The sequence below is a fragment of the Dromaius novaehollandiae genome, chromosome 22, assembly GCF_036370855.1.
Source record: "Dromaius novaehollandiae isolate bDroNov1 chromosome 22, bDroNov1.hap1, whole genome shotgun sequence".
NCBI lineage: Eukaryota > Metazoa > Chordata > Aves > Casuariiformes > Dromaiidae > Dromaius > Dromaius novaehollandiae.
The window spans coordinates 6,567,249-6,585,130 of NC_088119.1; the positions used below are offsets into that span (position 1 = coordinate 6,567,249).

At 57.5% G+C, this 17,882-nt stretch overlaps 2 protein-coding genes across 2 annotated transcripts; both read left to right on the forward strand.

Moving 5' to 3' along the window:
• The first annotated feature begins 323 nt into the window (after window positions 1-323).
• Window positions 324-6,654, forward strand: PRR29 (proline rich 29). The gene is given in 6 exon segments (XM_026099454.2): window positions 324-401; window positions 1,069-1,195; window positions 3,662-3,795; window positions 5,608-5,789; window positions 5,931-6,001; window positions 6,219-6,654. Coding segments are annotated over 6 exon segments (624 nt in total). The 3' UTR covers window positions 6,251-6,654.
• Window positions 6,655-10,041: 3,387 nt separating this feature from the next.
• AGPAT1 (1-acylglycerol-3-phosphate O-acyltransferase 1) lies at window positions 10,042-15,562 on the forward strand. Its single transcript, XM_026099455.2, has 6 exons — window positions 10,042-10,226; window positions 13,301-13,434; window positions 13,716-13,891; window positions 14,060-14,155; window positions 14,402-14,474; window positions 14,668-15,562. Exons 1-6 carry the CDS (start codon window positions 10,042-10,044, stop codon window positions 14,805-14,807), a joined length of 804 nt encoding a protein of 267 aa, XP_025955240.2. The 3' UTR covers window positions 14,808-15,562.
• Window positions 15,563-17,882: the final 2,320 nt, after the last annotated feature.

Consider the following 17,882-nt stretch of genomic DNA (forward strand, 5'->3'; position numbering starts at 1 on the left):
GATCGTCTCTGGCGATCAAGCCCGAAGTAGTGAGAGGCTGCTGGGACCAGTCCCCTGGGTGCTGAGCCCCCAGCGCCCTCCAGACTCAGGAACACCGTCCAGGGGGCACGAGCCACCCCTGCCTGTGGGTCACAGCGCTGGCTGTGCTGAGAGGAGTGCAGCAGTGCTGGGCACATACTGTGGGGAAGAACAGCTCGAGGACGCTCCTCTTCCACCGGCCAAACCTCTGGGGAGGGTTTGTTTAGGCCCAGCAGCTATAGCAACGAGTCCTGCTCCTGTCTGCAGCTTTCCTCATCCCTGGCTGCCCATTGCCTGCCCGAGCCATGGACGTGGGGGAAGCAGGGGACCCCGACGGGACCTGGGGGGAGGCCCCAGCAGGGACCTACGTTGTCCCACATGTGGTAAGTCCTGGAGATGCAGCTGTGTCTCCTGGATTTATGGGACAGTCAGGGATGGGAGGGTCCTGTGGTGCAGAGTGGACCCTGCATGGGGGGGACAGACTGGGGCTGGACAGGGCAGGGCAGAAGGGTGGGAGAGGAGAGAAGCTGGGGCTGGGGTTTTGGGGTGGGCACCGGGGGTCTGGAGCGGCAAGGCCAGTCTCTGACAGGGCTGCTTGCAAAATGCCCCCCTGCTCCCTGTCTGCCAGGAGCCACAGGCACGTCTTGAAGGACACTCTGCAAGGGGACATGTCTCCAGGCATGGGGACAAGCTGGCTTCCCCAGGTCTCCATTCAGGGGTCCAGGCTTGTAGAGCTGCACCCCCGAAAAAACAGGGGTCAGCTCAGGCCATCCCCTTCTCCAAGACCCTTATCTGCGTTCCCCGCCCGGGCTCAGCGTTGCTCCCCTCCCTGATCTCGTCTCCTCTCCCCTCTCCACCCTGTGCAGGCTGGGTCCAGCCCTGGCTCCCACACTAGCTGTGGGACCACCCAAAAGAGAGGAGCACCCTAAATGCACTTTAGCTCCTCAGCGTTGTCCTGACACCCCTCCCTGCCTCGGCTGAGGGAAACGAGGTTAAATTAAGACCAGAGTGGGAGATCCCCAGGATTTTCCTTCCCCTCCTGCATTTCAGCACTGACATGTCCGCTCTCCCCGTGGGGCTCTGCAGGTTCCCCAGCAGTCGCTGACGATCCTCCAGCAGCTTCCCGGGACCGTCGCTTCCCTGGCTCGGCCCACCAGACCCCAGCACATCCGGGGAGGTGCGTGATGGTAGATATTGTGGCCCTTCCACCCTGCCATGCCAGTGTTGAAACCGCCTCAACGTTAGCCTCTTCTTTTTCCAGCCTTACTAGGATGAGTTAAGTAATGCTGCTCTAAAAAGCAAGTTTTGTCTCCAAACCATTTTGCAATGTCAAAATATGAAAATCTGAGCATTTGGAAGGGCGTCGTTGCGCCGTTCCCTGCCCGAGAGCATACCCGTCATGCGGAGCAGGGGAGAAGATGAAACCATTAACATACCCACTGGCCCCATGCGTCAGGATGAGAGACGAGGGCTGGGAGACGTGGTGCGTGGGCGAAAGCTGACTCACTGCTTGCTCTTTCCTCAGGCTCCCCTCTTTCCCCCAGGGCCGGAGGTTGCCCCGTGTGTGTTGGCATGGGGGTGTGTGTAACGCTGGTGTCGTGTAGAGCTGGCAGGGCTTTGGCACCCATGCTCTGCACTCCGCAGTCTCGGCAGGGCCGGCTGCTCTGTGCTTTGGTGGCTCTTTGGCCCTACAAGAAACTATTTCTGGTGGCTCTGCCATGCTTGAAGTTTGGGTTGACTTTGGTCACACCAGGATGTTCCTGGGCAACAGCTTTGGCTGTTCTTCGAAGTCTACCTGTCTCTGGCCTTTGAAACCCAATTTCATGTGGGTGTAGGGAGCTTCCCTAAAACTTACCGTTGGAGGCCAGGGAGATAGAGGCTCCTGGGGCATGCTAGGTGTGACTGGAGGAGACACGTGCCAGCTCCAGAGCCTGTGTGACCTGGCAAGCAGGAACAAAGAAGGACTCTCTCCAAGGGCTTCTCCCAACCTCATCCAGTCCAACATCCAAAAAGCTGGCCCAAGAGGAAGCAAAGGAGTAGAGAGAAGAGCCGGGAGGTCTTGCGGTCCCTGGGACACACCATGGGGTGAAGCCCAGGTGAGCCCAATGACCGTGTGCTCTTGGCGGGTGCTGTGGGACCTGTAGCAAAGCTCTGCTGCCCCAGAGCAGAGAGCAGCCTGCTTCGGCTCTCAGTTATGGGCTCAAGAAGCTCCAATCTGGGGCTGAACGAAGCGATTCTGCTTCATCCTTTGTGGATGGGGAGATGTTGGTATGTGATGTGCCTGCAAGAGCCCAGCGCAGCCCCTCAAAGGCCTGCAGAAGGGACTGGCTGCTCGCAACGTGATGGCTTACTGGCTTTTCACGGAGGGCTCCTGCAGGATGGATGGGATCCATTAAGAAGCAGCCAGATCCTGGCATGTTTTCTCCTCCCGGATCAATGCCTGGCTCCAGGCCTGTTCCCTCCTCATTGCTTGGTCTCCATGCTGAAGCTACCTCCCAGGATGTGCTGTAATGCTCTTCGCTGGAGGGATGGGTTGCCTCATGGACATTTTGGGAGACTGTCTTTGTGGTCGTGTGAGTGTGTTGGGATCCAGCTGCTGCTCGAAGGGCACAGGGATGCTGAGACCTCCTTTTCCCAGGACTCCTGGTAATGAATGCTCGCAGGTCTCACGCACAAACATGACAGTGTGCTGCAGAAGACCTCGGACAAAGTCCCTCCAGCAGGTTTGCAGACACTTGTAGAGAAACTTTCAGCCATCAGTAAATGGGGATACGTTAAAGCAATTCCCCTTTGGCTTTGAGCTTTCCTTGCAGCCGGTCTCCTCCCAGCAGCCGCACCACAGGCCTGGGAAGGCCTTGAACTTCCAGACGAGGGGATTTAGATGCTAACTTGTACGTGCGAGCCTGCTGCTCATCTGAGCAAAGGACACAGAGTGCTCAGAGCTCCTCAAGCTGTGGATGAGGGACAGGGCATCCCCAGCCTGCTCCTCACGCAGACTGAGGTCCTTAGGTGCTTGCTCCCAGGACTGCAGGTGGGATCAGCCCACCACGGCCCGGCCTCAGGTCCTGCCGGAGCGGGGGATTTCTGAGCTTTCCCAGCCCGGGCTGGACCCTCCGTGCGGTGCATGGCCGAGCCTGCCATGCTGCCCCGTGCTGCGCCTTGCCCCACGCGTGCTGCTGGGCAGGGGACGGCTCCTGCTCGGCTGCTCCCTCTTGGTGCCACCCAACGGACACCAGCTCTAGTCTGCCTGGAGCTAATTAAGAGACTTGCCAAATTGTTCAGAGCTGCCAGAACCAGAGCAATTCTCCAAATGGGCGGAGAGCCTAATGCCTCCAGCACCACTAATCACCTTTTGTAACCAGCCTTCAGCAAGCCAGACCAGAGGTTTAATCTCACTTAAAATAAAAAAAAAGGCTGAAATATATGTATTTTAAAGCATTAGCTAGGCAAAATAATCTTAAAATGCCATCTGAGCCTTCCAAATTGGGGTTGGGAGCCTCTGGCTCAGCTCCCATTGCTGGGGCACAGGGACAAGCCTCTGCCACCCCGTTGCAGCACCGCAGGCACCTCTGCTCTGCTGTGGTCGTCCCCTGGCTGCGTCTCTCGTGTGCTTGCTCTCCTCTCCCCTCTCTCTGACGCAGAGCCCCTTACTCGCTGGCAGATTTAATCGAGCTGATGATGATTCAGAACTCCCAAATGCACCAGGTGGTGATGAACAGCCTGGCTATGTCAGCACTGACGTCCTTCGGGTTTGGGCCATCTCCATCCACTGCCCAGGTAAGAGTGCGAGGGAGGCTGGATAATGCTGGGGGCACGAGGTGAACATGCATTCCCCACCGAGGCTCTCCCAGGATTGTGTCCTTCCCTGGTGACTTTGCTGCATCTAAAGCAGGATGTCTTGGCTTTGGCTTGGCAGGGTGGACATGCCCTAATGGCATGGCTTTGCTGCGCATCGTCAGGGCTAGGGCAGGCACCTTGTTTTGGGGTGGTTATCCAGCTCTCCTACACATCAGGCAGAACCACAGAGCTGGTCCATCTCATTTACTCTCTCTGCAGTCCATCTCACCGCACGTTCCTACCTGGCTCGGGATGTGGCCCCAGGTCTTCCCCTCTCCTTCCTGAGCTGATGGCTGTGCAGCCCTTCAGCCAGGGCTTTCTTCCAAGCCGTGTTCCTGCTTCTCACTTCTGCCCCTGCACTCCTGCCTTCGCAGTCCATCATGGCTGCAGGGTTGGAAGACACTGACACAGGCCCTTGCTGGGCAAAGGGCCCTTTCCAGCATTGCTCAGGAGAGCAGGACACCCGTGTCCCTTCCCGGCACGGTGTGACACCCCTCTGACTGCAGCCGTTCACCCGTCACAGCCCAGCTCAGGCCCTGGCTTGCAGCCTCTTGAGGTTTGGGTGATCTTCGTCTCATGCAGAATTGCTGGTTCGACCCCCAGCTCTGCCGGCATAGACCGTTTCCAGGCTGCTTGGAGGTGATTTAGTCTGTTTGGGCAGAAACAGCTGCTAAAAGCTGTCTCCACTGCCCACTCCCAGGGGCCACGTGGCTCACCATCCCTGTCTCCCCACTGTCCCCCTCCCTGACTGCCAGGACCAGTCCCAGCTTGCTCTGAGCAATCCCCAGGGCTGCCCCGCGTGGGCTGGTGTTTCTTTGGCCATCTATCCCCGCGTGACGTTGTCCTGGCTGCAGAGCGATCCTGGTCCCTCCACACTCATCGTGGCATGGGCAGGGTGCAAAGCCGGGCTAGAGCTGCTGAGCAGTGAGGCTGAGTGCAATTCATTAAGCAGAATGGCTCTGCAAAGGCTTTCATTTAAAAGTTCATCCTGAAACAAAATCAGATTAAACATTTCATCTCCATGGGGGGAAACTACTGCTGCTTTCTTGGCGGAGGCGAGACATGTGCAGCTGCCTTGCTAGCTGCCAGCTGGCATCTTCAGGCTTGCTCCCTGCCCAGTGCCCACCCCTTCGCTGCACCAGTGGAGACCAGGCCCTGCTTGCCACCACTCGGCGTGGCTCCTCCAAAGAGTGGAGGAGCTGAGTGGCTCCTGACGCGGCCTCCCAGTTTTGGTGGTGCCCTCGGTGCCACGCGCTCCCACCCTTACTCCAGCGTGTCCTTGCAGCCATGCTTGGAGCAGGGTTGCTGAATTGGCTCGATCTAAAAGCTTTCCAAAACAGCCCCGTGGCACCAGCATGGTCACAACAAATGGGAGCAGCATGCAGAGGTCCCCTTTGCAGGGCTGAAGTGTCCCCTGGGAGAACGGGGAGATGTTTCAGCAGTGCTGGCTCCCCACGAGCCGGGTTCCCGCATGGCTGCTGGTGCCCCCGGGACGCTGCTGATGTCCCATTCAGAGCCAGCTCAGAACTGACTACAGCCTCAGTGTTTGCCTGCTGTGAGGCTTTGTGGGGGACAGAGCCCACCCAGCCAGGCCCTGGGAGAGCCCCTGCCCTGCCGGCAGCGTCGCAGCCAAGCGCGGCTCCGTGGGAGCCCTTTTGCTGGTGCTTTGGAGAGCAGAGCATGTGCACGCCCAAGACAGCCGGGCAGTCAAAAGGGGCCGAGCACTACTCTGCTTTTTGTTTCTTCCTGCAGATGACTGCGGCGCCTTGGCAGACTGATGAGGAAGGAGAAGTCGTGGTGTTCCACCATCACTATGTCCCCTACCCCAGTCCCGCTCCTGTCCCGGCCTGGCCGGTCCCAGCACCAGCGCAGGCCCGGGGGCCAGCTGCCGTACGCTACCTGGGCGCAGGCTCAGCAGCCGAGGACGGGGAGGTGTGAGTAACAAGGGTGTCGCTTTGTGCCAGCTGGCGCAGGGCTCTGCGTTTATCTGTACAGTGCCCAGCAGAGCGGGACCTCTAGCCCAATCTGGGAGCAATGTTGGGCCAGCACTCACGCCTGTCCTTGATCCTCTCCAGCAGTGCGGTGCCGCCCCCGCCACCCCCCAGCGCGACAGGAACCGTGGGAGCCAACGTCCCGCCAGCCTCAGGTGAGGACACGCTCACCCCGTGGAGAGCTCGCTCTCCCCTCCATGGTCTCTCTTGCCCTTCTGCATAAACCCCTCAGCGTGTCCTCCAGCTCCCAGCTGAGGTCTGAGCCCTCCCTGCTCCCTCCATCCCTCCATCCCGGCTTCTTGCTGGCTGCTGGCGTTGCTAGGACAGGGCTGCTCTCGATGCCCGGCTTCCAGGTCCCCTTTCTCTTTGCAGAGTACTACGACTTGGTGCAGGGCAGGCTGTGAGCTCTGGGCCTCCCAAGATGGTTTCTCCTGGATGTCCCAGGCCCTGACCCCAGAAGATCCCACCGCAGCAGAAGCAGGTCCTGAGGGCGCTGCCCCATGACACCCACCCACTGCCTGGGGTGACTCATGGGGAGGAAGTGAACGTGCCCACCAAAAGGCACCAGCCTCAGCCGTCTGGAGCCTGTCGCTGAACCTGGGTGACTGCATGAGCCCAGAACGGGACAGGCCTTGACTCCATGTCCAGGTCCCTGCTGTGGCTCTCCAGAGCGGAACAGCCAGCCCCTCCCCAGCAGGATGGCGGTGACATCCCAGTCCTGCCTGAACAGCGTGTCTGTGCTGTGGCCAAGCCATGAGACTCTGCAGGACGGGCTCAGTGTGGGCTGTGCTGGGCCCCCTTGGGAGATGCAGACACCCCAGGGGGACCGTACCGACCCAGGTGGCCTTGGTCTCTGTTAGTCCCTTCAGACCTTAACGCAGCACATTGCCTGTAATTCATTTGCTTTGTTAAGAAAGCTCCCTGCTGTCACTAATTAAACATCTGTAATTACCCAGACTGCTGGCTTTGTGCCTGAGTGCAGAGCTCCCTCCTAGCCCACCGCAGCGGGGAGGAAGGGAGGCTGTGAGCCTCGCAAGCCTGGGCAGAACTGGTGCCCCGCGTGGATGCGGGGGCAATATGGGGAGCTGGGCTGCTGAAGGCCAGTCCTGAGAAGCGGAGCAGGATGCTGCTACCTGCACCGGCTCAGCGCCCAGGCTGAGCACTGCACAAGGAGGGCTGGACTCTGCAGCCCCGTGGAGCCCAGGGGGAATTTGTTGGCGCAGGGTGGTTGGTGGGACCTGGCCTGTGGATCCCTCCCGGAGGAGATGTGAGTCAAGGCAGCCACCTGGAAGGGGATGCAGCAGGGTGATCATGGAGCTTTCCAAGGCATGCAGTCCCCCTCCTCTCCCATGGTGTTCAGCAGGAAAGGGGATCCCTAAAGTGAGGCCACAGCAAATTTCATTGATTTGTCACTGCTTTGTGTTACCCTGAGCAGAATCTCCCCCGTGCCCTCCTGTCAGTGTCCCCTCTGTGCAAAAAGGCAACAAGGGTGAGTGGGGACAGATGCCATTTGGATGTTGCCTAGATGCTGGAAGCTGCCCCCAGGCTCTGCAGCTCCAGGAACGGGGCAACAGCCCCACTCTGACCCCACCATGGCCACCAGTGCTGGTTGGCTCCTGCCCAGCTCTCTGCCCCCTGCTAGAGGAATGTCCCAGGGCCTGGAAAGGGGTGCTGCTGGCAAGACTACAGCATGGTTGTAGGGAGGCATTGCCTCAAAAGCAGAGCTCCTGGCCAAAAACTTCAGGGCTGGTGGTAGTCTGGGGCTCAGAACATGCAGAAAGCAGATGATGCCCAAGCAGTTGTGCCCTACATTCCCTCCTCCCACTCTCAGCCAGCACAAGGGCTGTCCTGACTCTCTTCTGCGGTCCGTATGGGGAGGACGGCTCATCCCCCCCAGGCCTGAGCTGTGCTCTGGCACAGACAGATCTTCCCCTGAAGCGAGTCTCAGCCTGGCTCCCATGGAAGCTGGCAGAGAAGCTGCTGGGACCATCCCTGGTGCGGAGCAAAGCAGCTGTGTAGGGCTGCAGCATGAAGGCACATCCCACCCAGCTGAGAGCACCCTGAGAGCCTGCGGAGCAGGGCAGACAGGCCAGCAGCCTGGGAGCTGCGCAGAGCAGAAAGAGCAGAAGTGAAGGAGACCACCTAAAAGCAAAGCTGAGCTGAATCTCGTGGAAAATCAGGTCAATGCACAAAGGTTTCTGTTTCCATATAGACGGAAAGGGAAGGAGGAGGAGTGGAGTCACCTGGGGATGAGGTGGACAGGAAGGGTGGCCTCAGGGTGAGCCAATCTCAGCTTGAACGTGAGGATAACAAGAGGAATGGAGGGAGGATGAAAGGATGTGGATTGCAACACCCATAGCGGAAGCAAAACATGAAGCCCTCTCTGGGTCATGGTGGTTGAACTGGAGCACTCTGCGGCTGGCCGTGTGGAGAGCATCGGCACCAGGAAGGACACAGTCAGAAGCACAAAGGCGTCTCCTTGCACCCACATTAGCAGAGACATGGAGTACGTGTGGGAGGAAAAGGCAGCCATGCTCATGGAAGGGAATGGAGCACGCGGGAGATGCAAAGAGGTTTTACTAATGGCAGGACGCATCACACAAGGGTCGGGTCTGCTGGAGAAAAGAGTTGAAGTCTTGACCCAAGCAGTACAGCAGACTGCCGCTGGGCAGAGTGGCAGGGAGCATCTGCCCCAGAGCCCTGCCAGGGTTGTTATGGGAAGGCAGGAAGAAAGTGCTCTGATTGCAGGCTTCTGCCTGAAGGGCCAGAGAGGAACTGTTTGGTTTGGGCAGCAGCACCTGGATGTCCCCAGGTAGGGCTTGGGGACCCGTGCAGGGGGGCTGTGATCCTCCCAGCTGGGTGATGCTGCGGGTGGCTGAGCTGACTGCTGGCAGGCCAGGCCAGGTATCTCTGCAATGACAAACAGCTTTTTAAATGTAAGGCCCCAGCTTCCAAACTTCCGCAGAATGACCCAGAACTGGCTTGAATCCCGTGTGCCCAGTGTAAAAGCATTAGAGCAGGAAGAGAGGTTAATTACAGCCCTGTGTGTGCTGATTACACCTACGCAAACACGTAATGCAGTGCAACCCCTGGCTGCCAAAGAGGACGAGATCTGGCAGGGAAAGGGCAGAGGGGCTCCCGCAGCCCCAGTGAGGGAGCAACGAGGTGGTGAGCACCAGCACCGTGTGTCTGCTGTGCACTTGGGAGGAGAGCAGCAGGAAGATATTCACCAATAATCCAATAATCTGCAGGGGGAGGGTTGGAGATTAGTTAAAATGCCAACTAGGTGCTGCAACAAATTGCACCAGAGTGATGGTCACGGACCAGAGCCAGCTCCCTCTGTGCTGCCCTGCTGGGCTCCCCCTTTTTCCTGGGCTGGGGATCCCTGTGGCCACGAGAGGAGCCCAGAGGTGCCTGCTGCCCTGGGGCTGTTGCAGGACAGACTCTGGACCCGGCCTCAGGGATGCTCCCTCTTGGCAGGAGCAGATAGTGGCGGGGGTGTCCCAGAGTCCAGTGTCCAGGAGCTGCATCTGGGCCCTGGGGCAGACCGGGGGCTGACATGACACATCATAGTACAGCCTGCTTCGGACACCCCCCCCCACACACACACTGCTCATACTGGGGACATTAACCAGCATAGAAAGAGGGATCCTGCATGTCCCCAAGGTGTCAACTGCCAGCGTAGCAGGAGAGGCTGGAAGTCAGAGCCAGGTGGCTGAGGGCACCAGGTCCTGAACTCCTGGCACCCCCCATGCCTGCCCAGGACCTGTCTGTACTCACTGCTCTGTGTCCCCAAGGTTGGGGCAGAGCAGAGGGGACGCACAGGCACTTCTCTGGACAAGAGAGCTGGCTGTATCAGCTCGAAGCACTGGAATGGCTTTTAATCACCCAGCAGGGCATTTCTTGGCACTGACTTTCTGGGGGACCCAGGATCTCCTGCGTTTCACCTCCACTCTCCACCGCCCACTTTGGCCGATGTGCCTGCCCCCAGCCCGAGCCAGTCCATCCTTGAGCCTTTGTACAGAGCGAGAGACACACAGGTCCTTCCCCTGGACCAGCCCTATGCTGATACGTACGCCTACGTGCTGATACACCTGATTCATCTGCCACGGTGCTGAACACCCTCATGCTCAAATTGCCGTGCTCCTGGGGACCTTGGCTGAGCTCCCCAGCATCCTCCTGCCCCAGCGGCACAATGGAGGTGATCCTGCTCCAAGGGCTGCTGCTCTTCCTTCCCTTCGCAGCCCTGTTGCTTTACTGGTACAGTGCCACTGTCCAGTACTTCTGCAAGATGGCCTTCTTTAACTGCTGGATTTTAGCCTTGGCAACCATCCTCTCCCCCTTAATTGCTCTTCGGGGACGTAGCGTGGAGAACATGAAGTGAGTACAGCCTGGGGTTGTGTTTCCATTGCAGGGATATCTGGGGCGTAGCTGCGTTGGAGTTCGCACTGTCTTGTGGACACATGCTCTTTCCTGCCCTGGGCATACTTATATCCATGTTATGGCCAAGAACATGTGTCATGTCCATGTGGTGAGGCCACTGTTCAGCTCTAGAGCTTCAGTGAGGGCTGTGGTCATGTCTGCATGGTCATGAAGGTTGCATCTGCTTCTTTTGGTGTGGCGAAGAGGTGCTGGCCGTGGTGTGACGAGGGAGTGTTAACTCTATGAAGGAGGTGGCCAGCTGTGTCCAGACTAGCTGATCTTTGGAGCATGAGATAGTGTAATATGTATTACTCTTGGTCACAGCAAAGTTGGGGTCATCAGTTGGGTGGCAGATGGGCAGAGTTGGCAAGGTGATGGTTATAATCATTAGCAAGTTGATCCTTAGCACATGTACACACATTTCCATCCCCCTGGCAATGCAGCCACATCTCAGTGGGAGCTTTGGGGACTGCGCTTTAGCAGAGGGACTTTGGGATTTCTCAGTGTCACCATCTCCTGGGCATGGTGCAGCTGTGTTCTGGTGAGTCTTGTTCTGGTGTCGCTCTGCAGCAGACAGCTGTCAGCTGCACTCCCAGGGCGTGGGGATGGTGGAGATAATATCACTGTAACACAGAAGGAAGGTGTAGATGCTTTCAAAGGTTTTGCAATCTTGTTACTGGATTTCTGAGCATGATAGCACACCAAAAGAGATATAATTATGTCAGAGTGAGAGATATCTGAGCCTGTGATATTTGCCAAACTCGATCCACCATGTATTTGTGCTGATGGATTTTGGGCCCTCAGCAGGAGTATGTTCAAAGATTTGATGTTATCTGTCCTACTGTGTAGCCATCTCTCCCTTATCCCTTCTCTGCAGACAAGCCATGTGCACACACACACACGCTGTGCGTGGCATCCAACGGTGCTCTGAGTCCTGGCATGAACATTTCTGGCTTAGCGGAAATACCCTGCGTGGCACAGCCTTGAGTCACAGCTGCCTTAGCTTGTACCGCTGACACCTCACAGCCATCCTCCTCTGGAGCAGCATGCCCTGCTCCATCTCCTCCTCCTCAGCCTCCAAATCACAAAGCCTTCGGCTTGGAGCAAGTTCCTGTCATTAGTCCTGGATGTGGAGCACTGCCACATTGTATTTTCATTGTATTTTGCTTCTCCCCAGCCATTGTATCCCTGGAATCTCTGAGCCCACATCTCCCAAGAGGTCCTCTGACACAGCGTAGCTCCCTCTAACCATCATGCGTTTCCTTCACTTCCTTCTCCCTCTGTGCCTACCTCTACTTTCTCCTCCCAAACTTCTCATCCCTACCTGGTGCTGAGGTCTCGCTATCAGCTCTGTCCCCTGCACGTGCTGCCAGACTCCCTTGGAACATTTACTGCTGGATGTCTGGTCCCTTGTGCTGATGCTCTCTATGCTGCAAGTCAGTGTCCCATTTCAACCATTTCAACACCAAGTGTTGCAAGTTTTGCCTCTACCATGGGTGCTGCAATCCCCTTGCTCCATCCTCCTCCCATTCCTCTCAGTATTCTCATATTCAGCGTTATCCTTCAGCACTGCCATCCTCACGTCACCCTTCCTGTCCACCCCCGCCCCGAATGGTGACTCAAATCCTCCTTGTTCCCTTACCATCAGTGCAGATGGAAAAACCTCTGCTCCTGATCCCTTCCAGCACAGTCCTGATACGGCTCTTGCACTATGGCCTGTCTTGGTCCAAAGCTCTTGTCTGACAGCCCTCGTGCAGACATTGCAGTTGTCCCTCTCTGGCCTTGGCAGAGCTCCAGGCAGAGCTGGTGCTGTCACTTGGCTGGCTTTGATTTTGATTATGTAAGTGCAGTCCTTTTCCTTGCCTCACCCCAGTGCTCCTCTTCCCTTTGCCACCTCCTCGCTTATCTCCTTTCCTCTCCAGTGCTTCTTTGCATAAGGCATGGTGTTGCATGAGTTTCTCCCGCCTTCTCCCAGAGCTGGCTTTGTGTCAGTCACACCAGAAGGTTATTTCCCAGTTTCACAGCTGGGAACAACATCTTAGAAGTGTCTATGGGTATCTCCCTGCAGATTACCCTCAAAACTCCTGTTTGCAAGCACATTTGTTGAGTCTTCAGCCACCTCTACTGGGAACAGGGCTAATCTAGGATGACCCCTCTCCACAGGCTCAGTGAAGCTATCCTTCGTCATTTGCTCTATTGAAAAAAGATGAGTAACTTTTTCCCTCCCTACTTTCATCAGGAGCCTCTTCCACCTCCAGCTGTAACATGAAGCTTGGTGCCTGTGGCAGCACACTTTGCTCTGGCTGCTCTCCAGGGACTGTCCCACCTCTTTTAAGCAGTGATAATCCACAGCCTTATAGACCTGTCTCTTGTAAGGTTGTTCCTCTGCACTCCTGCCTTCCGCATCCACTTATCTACAGCTCAGCACATCTTGTCTGTGATCCAGATCCCCTGGTTTTAGGCAGCTGCAGCGAAGGTTCCTCCTCCTGAGCAGGCGTCTCAGTTCCCCTCCCAGCACACAGGGATCTAGCTGGGCAGTTAGCAGAGCCTGGGGTGAGGTTCACCTGGCTGGATGTAGTTGCCTGCATTGGGATGCAATGATTTTCACTTCGGCTGCAGACACACACATCCCATCCCTTCTGTTCTTGCTTTTCCATCTTCCCTAGATGTCGGACCTGTTATTTCCCCCTCTTCATCTCTCCTTCATCGTCCCACCAACTTGTGCTGGCTGCTCTTCTGCCTTGTCAGCAGCTCCACTTTCTGCTGCTGAGACAGGGGCTGGTATCACCTTACTCATGGTTACCAGGTTAGCTCTGAGCTGTGCAGGCTAGAAATGTGCTTAGAAAAGCAAAGCACCGCACAGCACAGCTGAGACTGTGAATGACCGTAGGCCCACCCGAGGACACACTATTTACGCAGATCCCGCCCAGCCCATATCATACCTTGCTGCCTGTGTGATTATGAAGGCTGCAAAAGGTCAAGTGGGCCCCTTCTGCGTCAATCTGCTCCCCACATATGTTCTTCTGCCCTAGGATCCTGCGTGCTGTTATCCTGCCCCTCAAACGCTTCTTTGGCATCAAGATGCAGGTGTGGGGATCTGAGCATCTGAACACCAAGGAGCCCTACGTGATCGTCTGCAATCACCAAGCTTCCCTTGACCTTATGGGTATGTGCATGGGAGAGGCGGGACTCGTCACGGCATGGCTCGCCTTTGGGGTGCTGCAGGAGCAGGCCAGGCTCTCTCTGGGGAGTCCCAGCTAGGCCAGCACCGGGATTTGGACAGGGCAGTGCAGTAGGCATGGAGCAGAAAAGCTGGTGGGACAGGAGCTCAGGACTGTGGGCATGCTGCAGAGCGTGGGGTGGGAGAATGGAAAGTGTCTCCAGGCTGGATGATCCCAGAGACCGCCAAGCAGGGACTGATCCTTGCCTCTCCTGTCCGTCCTGCAGGGATGGTGGAGATCATGCCCGACCGCTGTGTGCCCATTGCCAAGAAGGAGCTTCTGTACCTGGGCACCGTGGGGTGGGCCTGCTGGCTCTGTGGCATGATCTTCCTCAATCGCCAGAAAACAGAAGATGCTATCAATGTCATCAGCCAGACTGCCAGGACCATGCGGCATGAAAATGTAAGGGGGACCAGCAGCAATGGGGGAGTTGAGGAGCAAACACAATGATGCAGTGGGAGCCTGGGGAGGGAAGAGGGACATACTGTGTCCCAGGGTACTCTGGTCCCAGGGGAAGGGCAGGCGATGCTGGCTGGGGTCCACATCCCTCTCTCTCCCTGTACCGTGCAGCTCCAGGTGTGGATTTTCCCTGAAGGCACCAGGAACCAGGACAAATCCATGCTGCCCTTCAAGCGTGGGGCCTTCCACTTGGCCGTGCAGGCTCAGGTAAGGCCGTCTTTCCGCCCCATCCCGGGGTGGGGTGGGCATGCACCCTGGGGTGGGGGTATATAGGAGATTAGAGTCTTTGGGGTCTGTAGTGCCCTGGGATGGGCACACCACTAAGCAGAGCCCAGGGAGGTGACAGAGCCCTGCTGAAGCCTGGGGCATGGTGGGAGCTGTAGTCCCACAGGTGTTACCTAAGGAGAAAGGGGGTCCGTATGGAAGATGCACCTGACCCTCCATCTCCTGCAGGTTCCCATTATACCCGTCGTGATCTCCCCATACCGGAACTTCTTCAGCTCCAAGGAGAAGAAATTCATCCCTGGTAAGTGGGGGACCAAGAGCACCATTGTCTGAGGGCAGAAATGGCAGCATGGATGGAGTAGACAGGGACTGGAGGTGTCTTTCTGAGACACGAGTTGTGGGGAGGCAGCCAGCGGCTGAGGATGCTGGTGGGGAGACCTGGGTCCTGGTGGGCTTGGTTAACAGCCTCCCTGGCCTTTCCCTTCTCTCTCCAGGGACATGCACCATCCGAATCCTCCCCAGGATAGAAACCCAGGGTCTGAGCCCAAAGGATGTCCCCGATCTGACAGAGACCGTCCGCAAGGCCATGGCTGATGCCCTCTCTGAGATGTCTGCAAATGACTGTGGGCACTAGCACTCCGAGGAGGCTCCTCTCCCATGCAGTGCTGGGCCAATGCTGTCAAGGACACAGGCAGCCCACAGCACGAGGAGGACACAACCAGGACACACTGTCCCTTGGACAGTGCTATGTCCCCCCAAGCCTGGTGCCTGTAGTGGCCTGGGGTAGCAAGGTCAATCTGGCTCCTCTGCCCAACAGGATGGCTCCCATCTGCACACCAGGCAAGGGGACAGATGTGCTAGGTAGGCCGGCTTGGACCCTCTCCTTGCTGCAGCGAGGACACCGTGACCCCCTTGAAGCACACCAGCCCCTTCAATGCCACGTGCTACTGCAGGGACACACCACTGGTTACAGACACTGCACCAGGGACGCAAAAACCCGGCAAAAGCCACCTACCCTGGACACACCTGAGATCACAGCCCTGCAGAGCCCACACCTCCGGCTTAGCTGGAGGATTATGCAGCTGCTACAGCACAGGCCGCCAGTCGTTGTCCAGCCTTGGGGATCCAACACACCATTTACCATGCCTGTCAGTGTAACTTGGAGTAGGGGTCCTCTTTCGGCCTCCTGGGCCTGGGTTGCTTCCTCCAGAGGAACCTGCAAGCCACAGTCCTCCTGGCAATGCTGCTCAAGCAGAGCAGGGTCCAGAACTCAGTGTAAGACCTGGAGGAGGACAGGAGATAAAGGCAATATTGCCATTTGTACAAAGCTTTCTCCACGCTGAGCTACAAGACAAGGGCATAAGAATAAACAGTCCCTACGTGCTGGCATGTGCATGGCGTCCTGCCTGAGCCTGGGGTCCTGAGGGATGGGTGGGGAGGGGGATCCTTTCCCTACTGCTGTGCTGGGTCCCCAGGTCAAAGCACGCAGCACATCCCTACGGACTCAGAGCTTCTGCTGAAGACATGGGCAGGGGTGGTGTGAAGAACATATGGTGGGGTGAGAGTGACACCGGTGGGGCCAGGTTTACCCTCAAGACAGGAGCCCTAGCCCACCCCTGAGGCACTGTCCTCTCCCTGCCTTGGGGACAAGCAGTAACTGCAGAAGAGGAGCCTTAATAAGGCCTAGAAACCTCAGAGGGGGAGTGGTGTCTGGCTAATGCCCAGCTGAAGCAGGAGGGACTTGCACCTCCCTGTGACATCTGGACCCTGGCACAACCAGAGCCGTCCTTTTCACCTGCAGCTACCAGCCCTGCAGAGCTTCTCCGAGCCCCTGATCTGCCCTGGCCTATTCCCTGCAGCCAGGCAGGTCTTTGGGGACTTTCTGGCCCCTTTCCCTTCTTGCCACAGTTGCCCTGGGGTGACAGCAGGGCAGAGGGAAGGGTGATGTTTGGGTACCCTCAGTGCCAGGAGTGCAGCAGGCAGGGTTCACCTCCTCCTGGGGCTTTACTGGGGCCCCTCTAGGGCAGAGGAAGCCCAGGTTTGGGCCACTGGGGGCCCTTAGTTGTGGTCATGTCCCAGCTGTCCTCTGGGCTGGCCCCTGACGAGGACTGTGCTTGGTGTTCCCTGTCCCATGCTAGGACTCCACGGTGAGCAGGGCCCTCCAGTGCCCGGAGGCATCCTCCAGCTCAGGAGACCTCTGCACTCTGGCACAGCTGGCCTACGTCTTTGGGCTCGTGAGGAGCAGAATGGAAACCCTCTGCAGAGCTTGGTCCAGGATGGTGTCAGCAACACCCCCTGCACTCCTCCACTAAAGAAGCAGCCCCTCCCCAGGTGCTATGTGGTGCTGTTTCCCTCTGTGCTCTACTACCTGTATGTTCACCTCATGGACACGAATGAGTCTGTCCGAGTGACCCTCCAGCTAGTGACCAGCCACAGCAATAGCAGCATCACCCTGAAGGAGAAGCAGATGAAGATCCTTCACCTGAACTGGCCTCAGCTCTCCAACATGAGCCACAACCCTATGGTAGGGCTTAGGACCTCAGGAAGGGATGCTGAGCCCTGTGGTGCTGCGTGTCCATCTCCTATCCAGCACCAGATCCAGGCCAGGGGACCTGGGAGGGAACATAGAGCCTGCCCTGAGCAGGCAACAGTTGCCCTAGAGCTGAAGAGTGGAGGAACATGTAACACATACAAAAAGGCCTTGTGAGCTGTATATTGGCATCATCTTTTCATGTGCACTGGATCCTGGTGCCTGCACAGGGCAATGGGGTTGTGACGATGTGGAGCAGGTATGATGACTCACCAGCACCAGCCGTAACGACCGATTTCCGTTGTTTTCCTGGGGGCAGATTTCTGCCCTGTCTCCCGGGGAGGAGGAAGTTGCACACCTGCACATCTTAATCCAGGGAGGTTCTCTGAAGGTCTCCGAGTGCAGAAAAGTCTTGGTGAAAGCCTTGGAGCTGGTGACTTTGGTACAAACAGACAAGGCTGTCTACAAGCCTGGACAAACAGGTGAGGGAACAGGAACTGCTGGAAGAGCTAATAGGCTCTTAGGATGGGATCCCCAGATTTGGGTCCTGGGAGCCCTAGTGCTCACTCCTGTGCCTGTGCTTGCTCTTTCCAGTGAAGTTTTGAATTGCCCTGGCCAAATATGCCGCCCTGACGTACAGTGGTGACAGGGACTTGGTGGTGACGGTGAAGTCAGTGATGGGCACCACCCAGGAGTTCCTCCTGGAGAACAGCAACCAGGTGGTGCTGCAGCAAGCGGCCCTGCACGAGCTGCCCGGGCAGTACGTGGTGCAGGTGGGTACGGCCCCAATCCCTGCACTGCCCCAGCTCTCTGTCTCCAACCCTCCTGTGTCCCCCCAGGTGACTCTGCCTCCTCCTCCGAGCACAGGCACCTAGGACCTGTGTGTGGAGATGGAGCCCAAGGAGTGCACCAGGGATGTGTCCCCAAAGCCCCTTTGCCCAGTGACAGCGTACAGGGAGGCCAGGGGACCCCAGCGCTGGCAGGGGTGTGGGAGCAGCTGGAGGGCGCATGGTCCCTGCAGGCTTGGGACGCAGGAAGGCAAACCCCAACGCTGTCCCCAATCTGGGGCTCTGCCGTTGCAGCTACACCAGGGAGCATCCTGCCGCCAACGTGGCTGTCATCGAGGCCAAGCTACCATCCAGCTACAACCCCAGCAAGGGCTCCATGATGGAGGTAAGA

Excerpts from the sequence above, each read along its gene's own strand:
- AGPAT1 (XM_026099455.2), top strand. The coding sequence starts at position 10,042 with ATGGAGGTGATCCTGCTCCAAGGGCTGCTGCTCTTCCTTCCCTTCGCA. Across the intron at positions 13,435-13,715 it reads AGCTTCCCTTGACCTTATGG|GGATGGTGGAGATCATGCCC; the intron begins GTATGTGCATGG and ends TCCGTCCTGCAG. Across the intron at positions 13,892-14,059 it reads GGACCATGCGGCATGAAAAT|CTCCAGGTGTGGATTTTCCC; the intron begins GTAAGGGGGACC and ends TGTACCGTGCAG.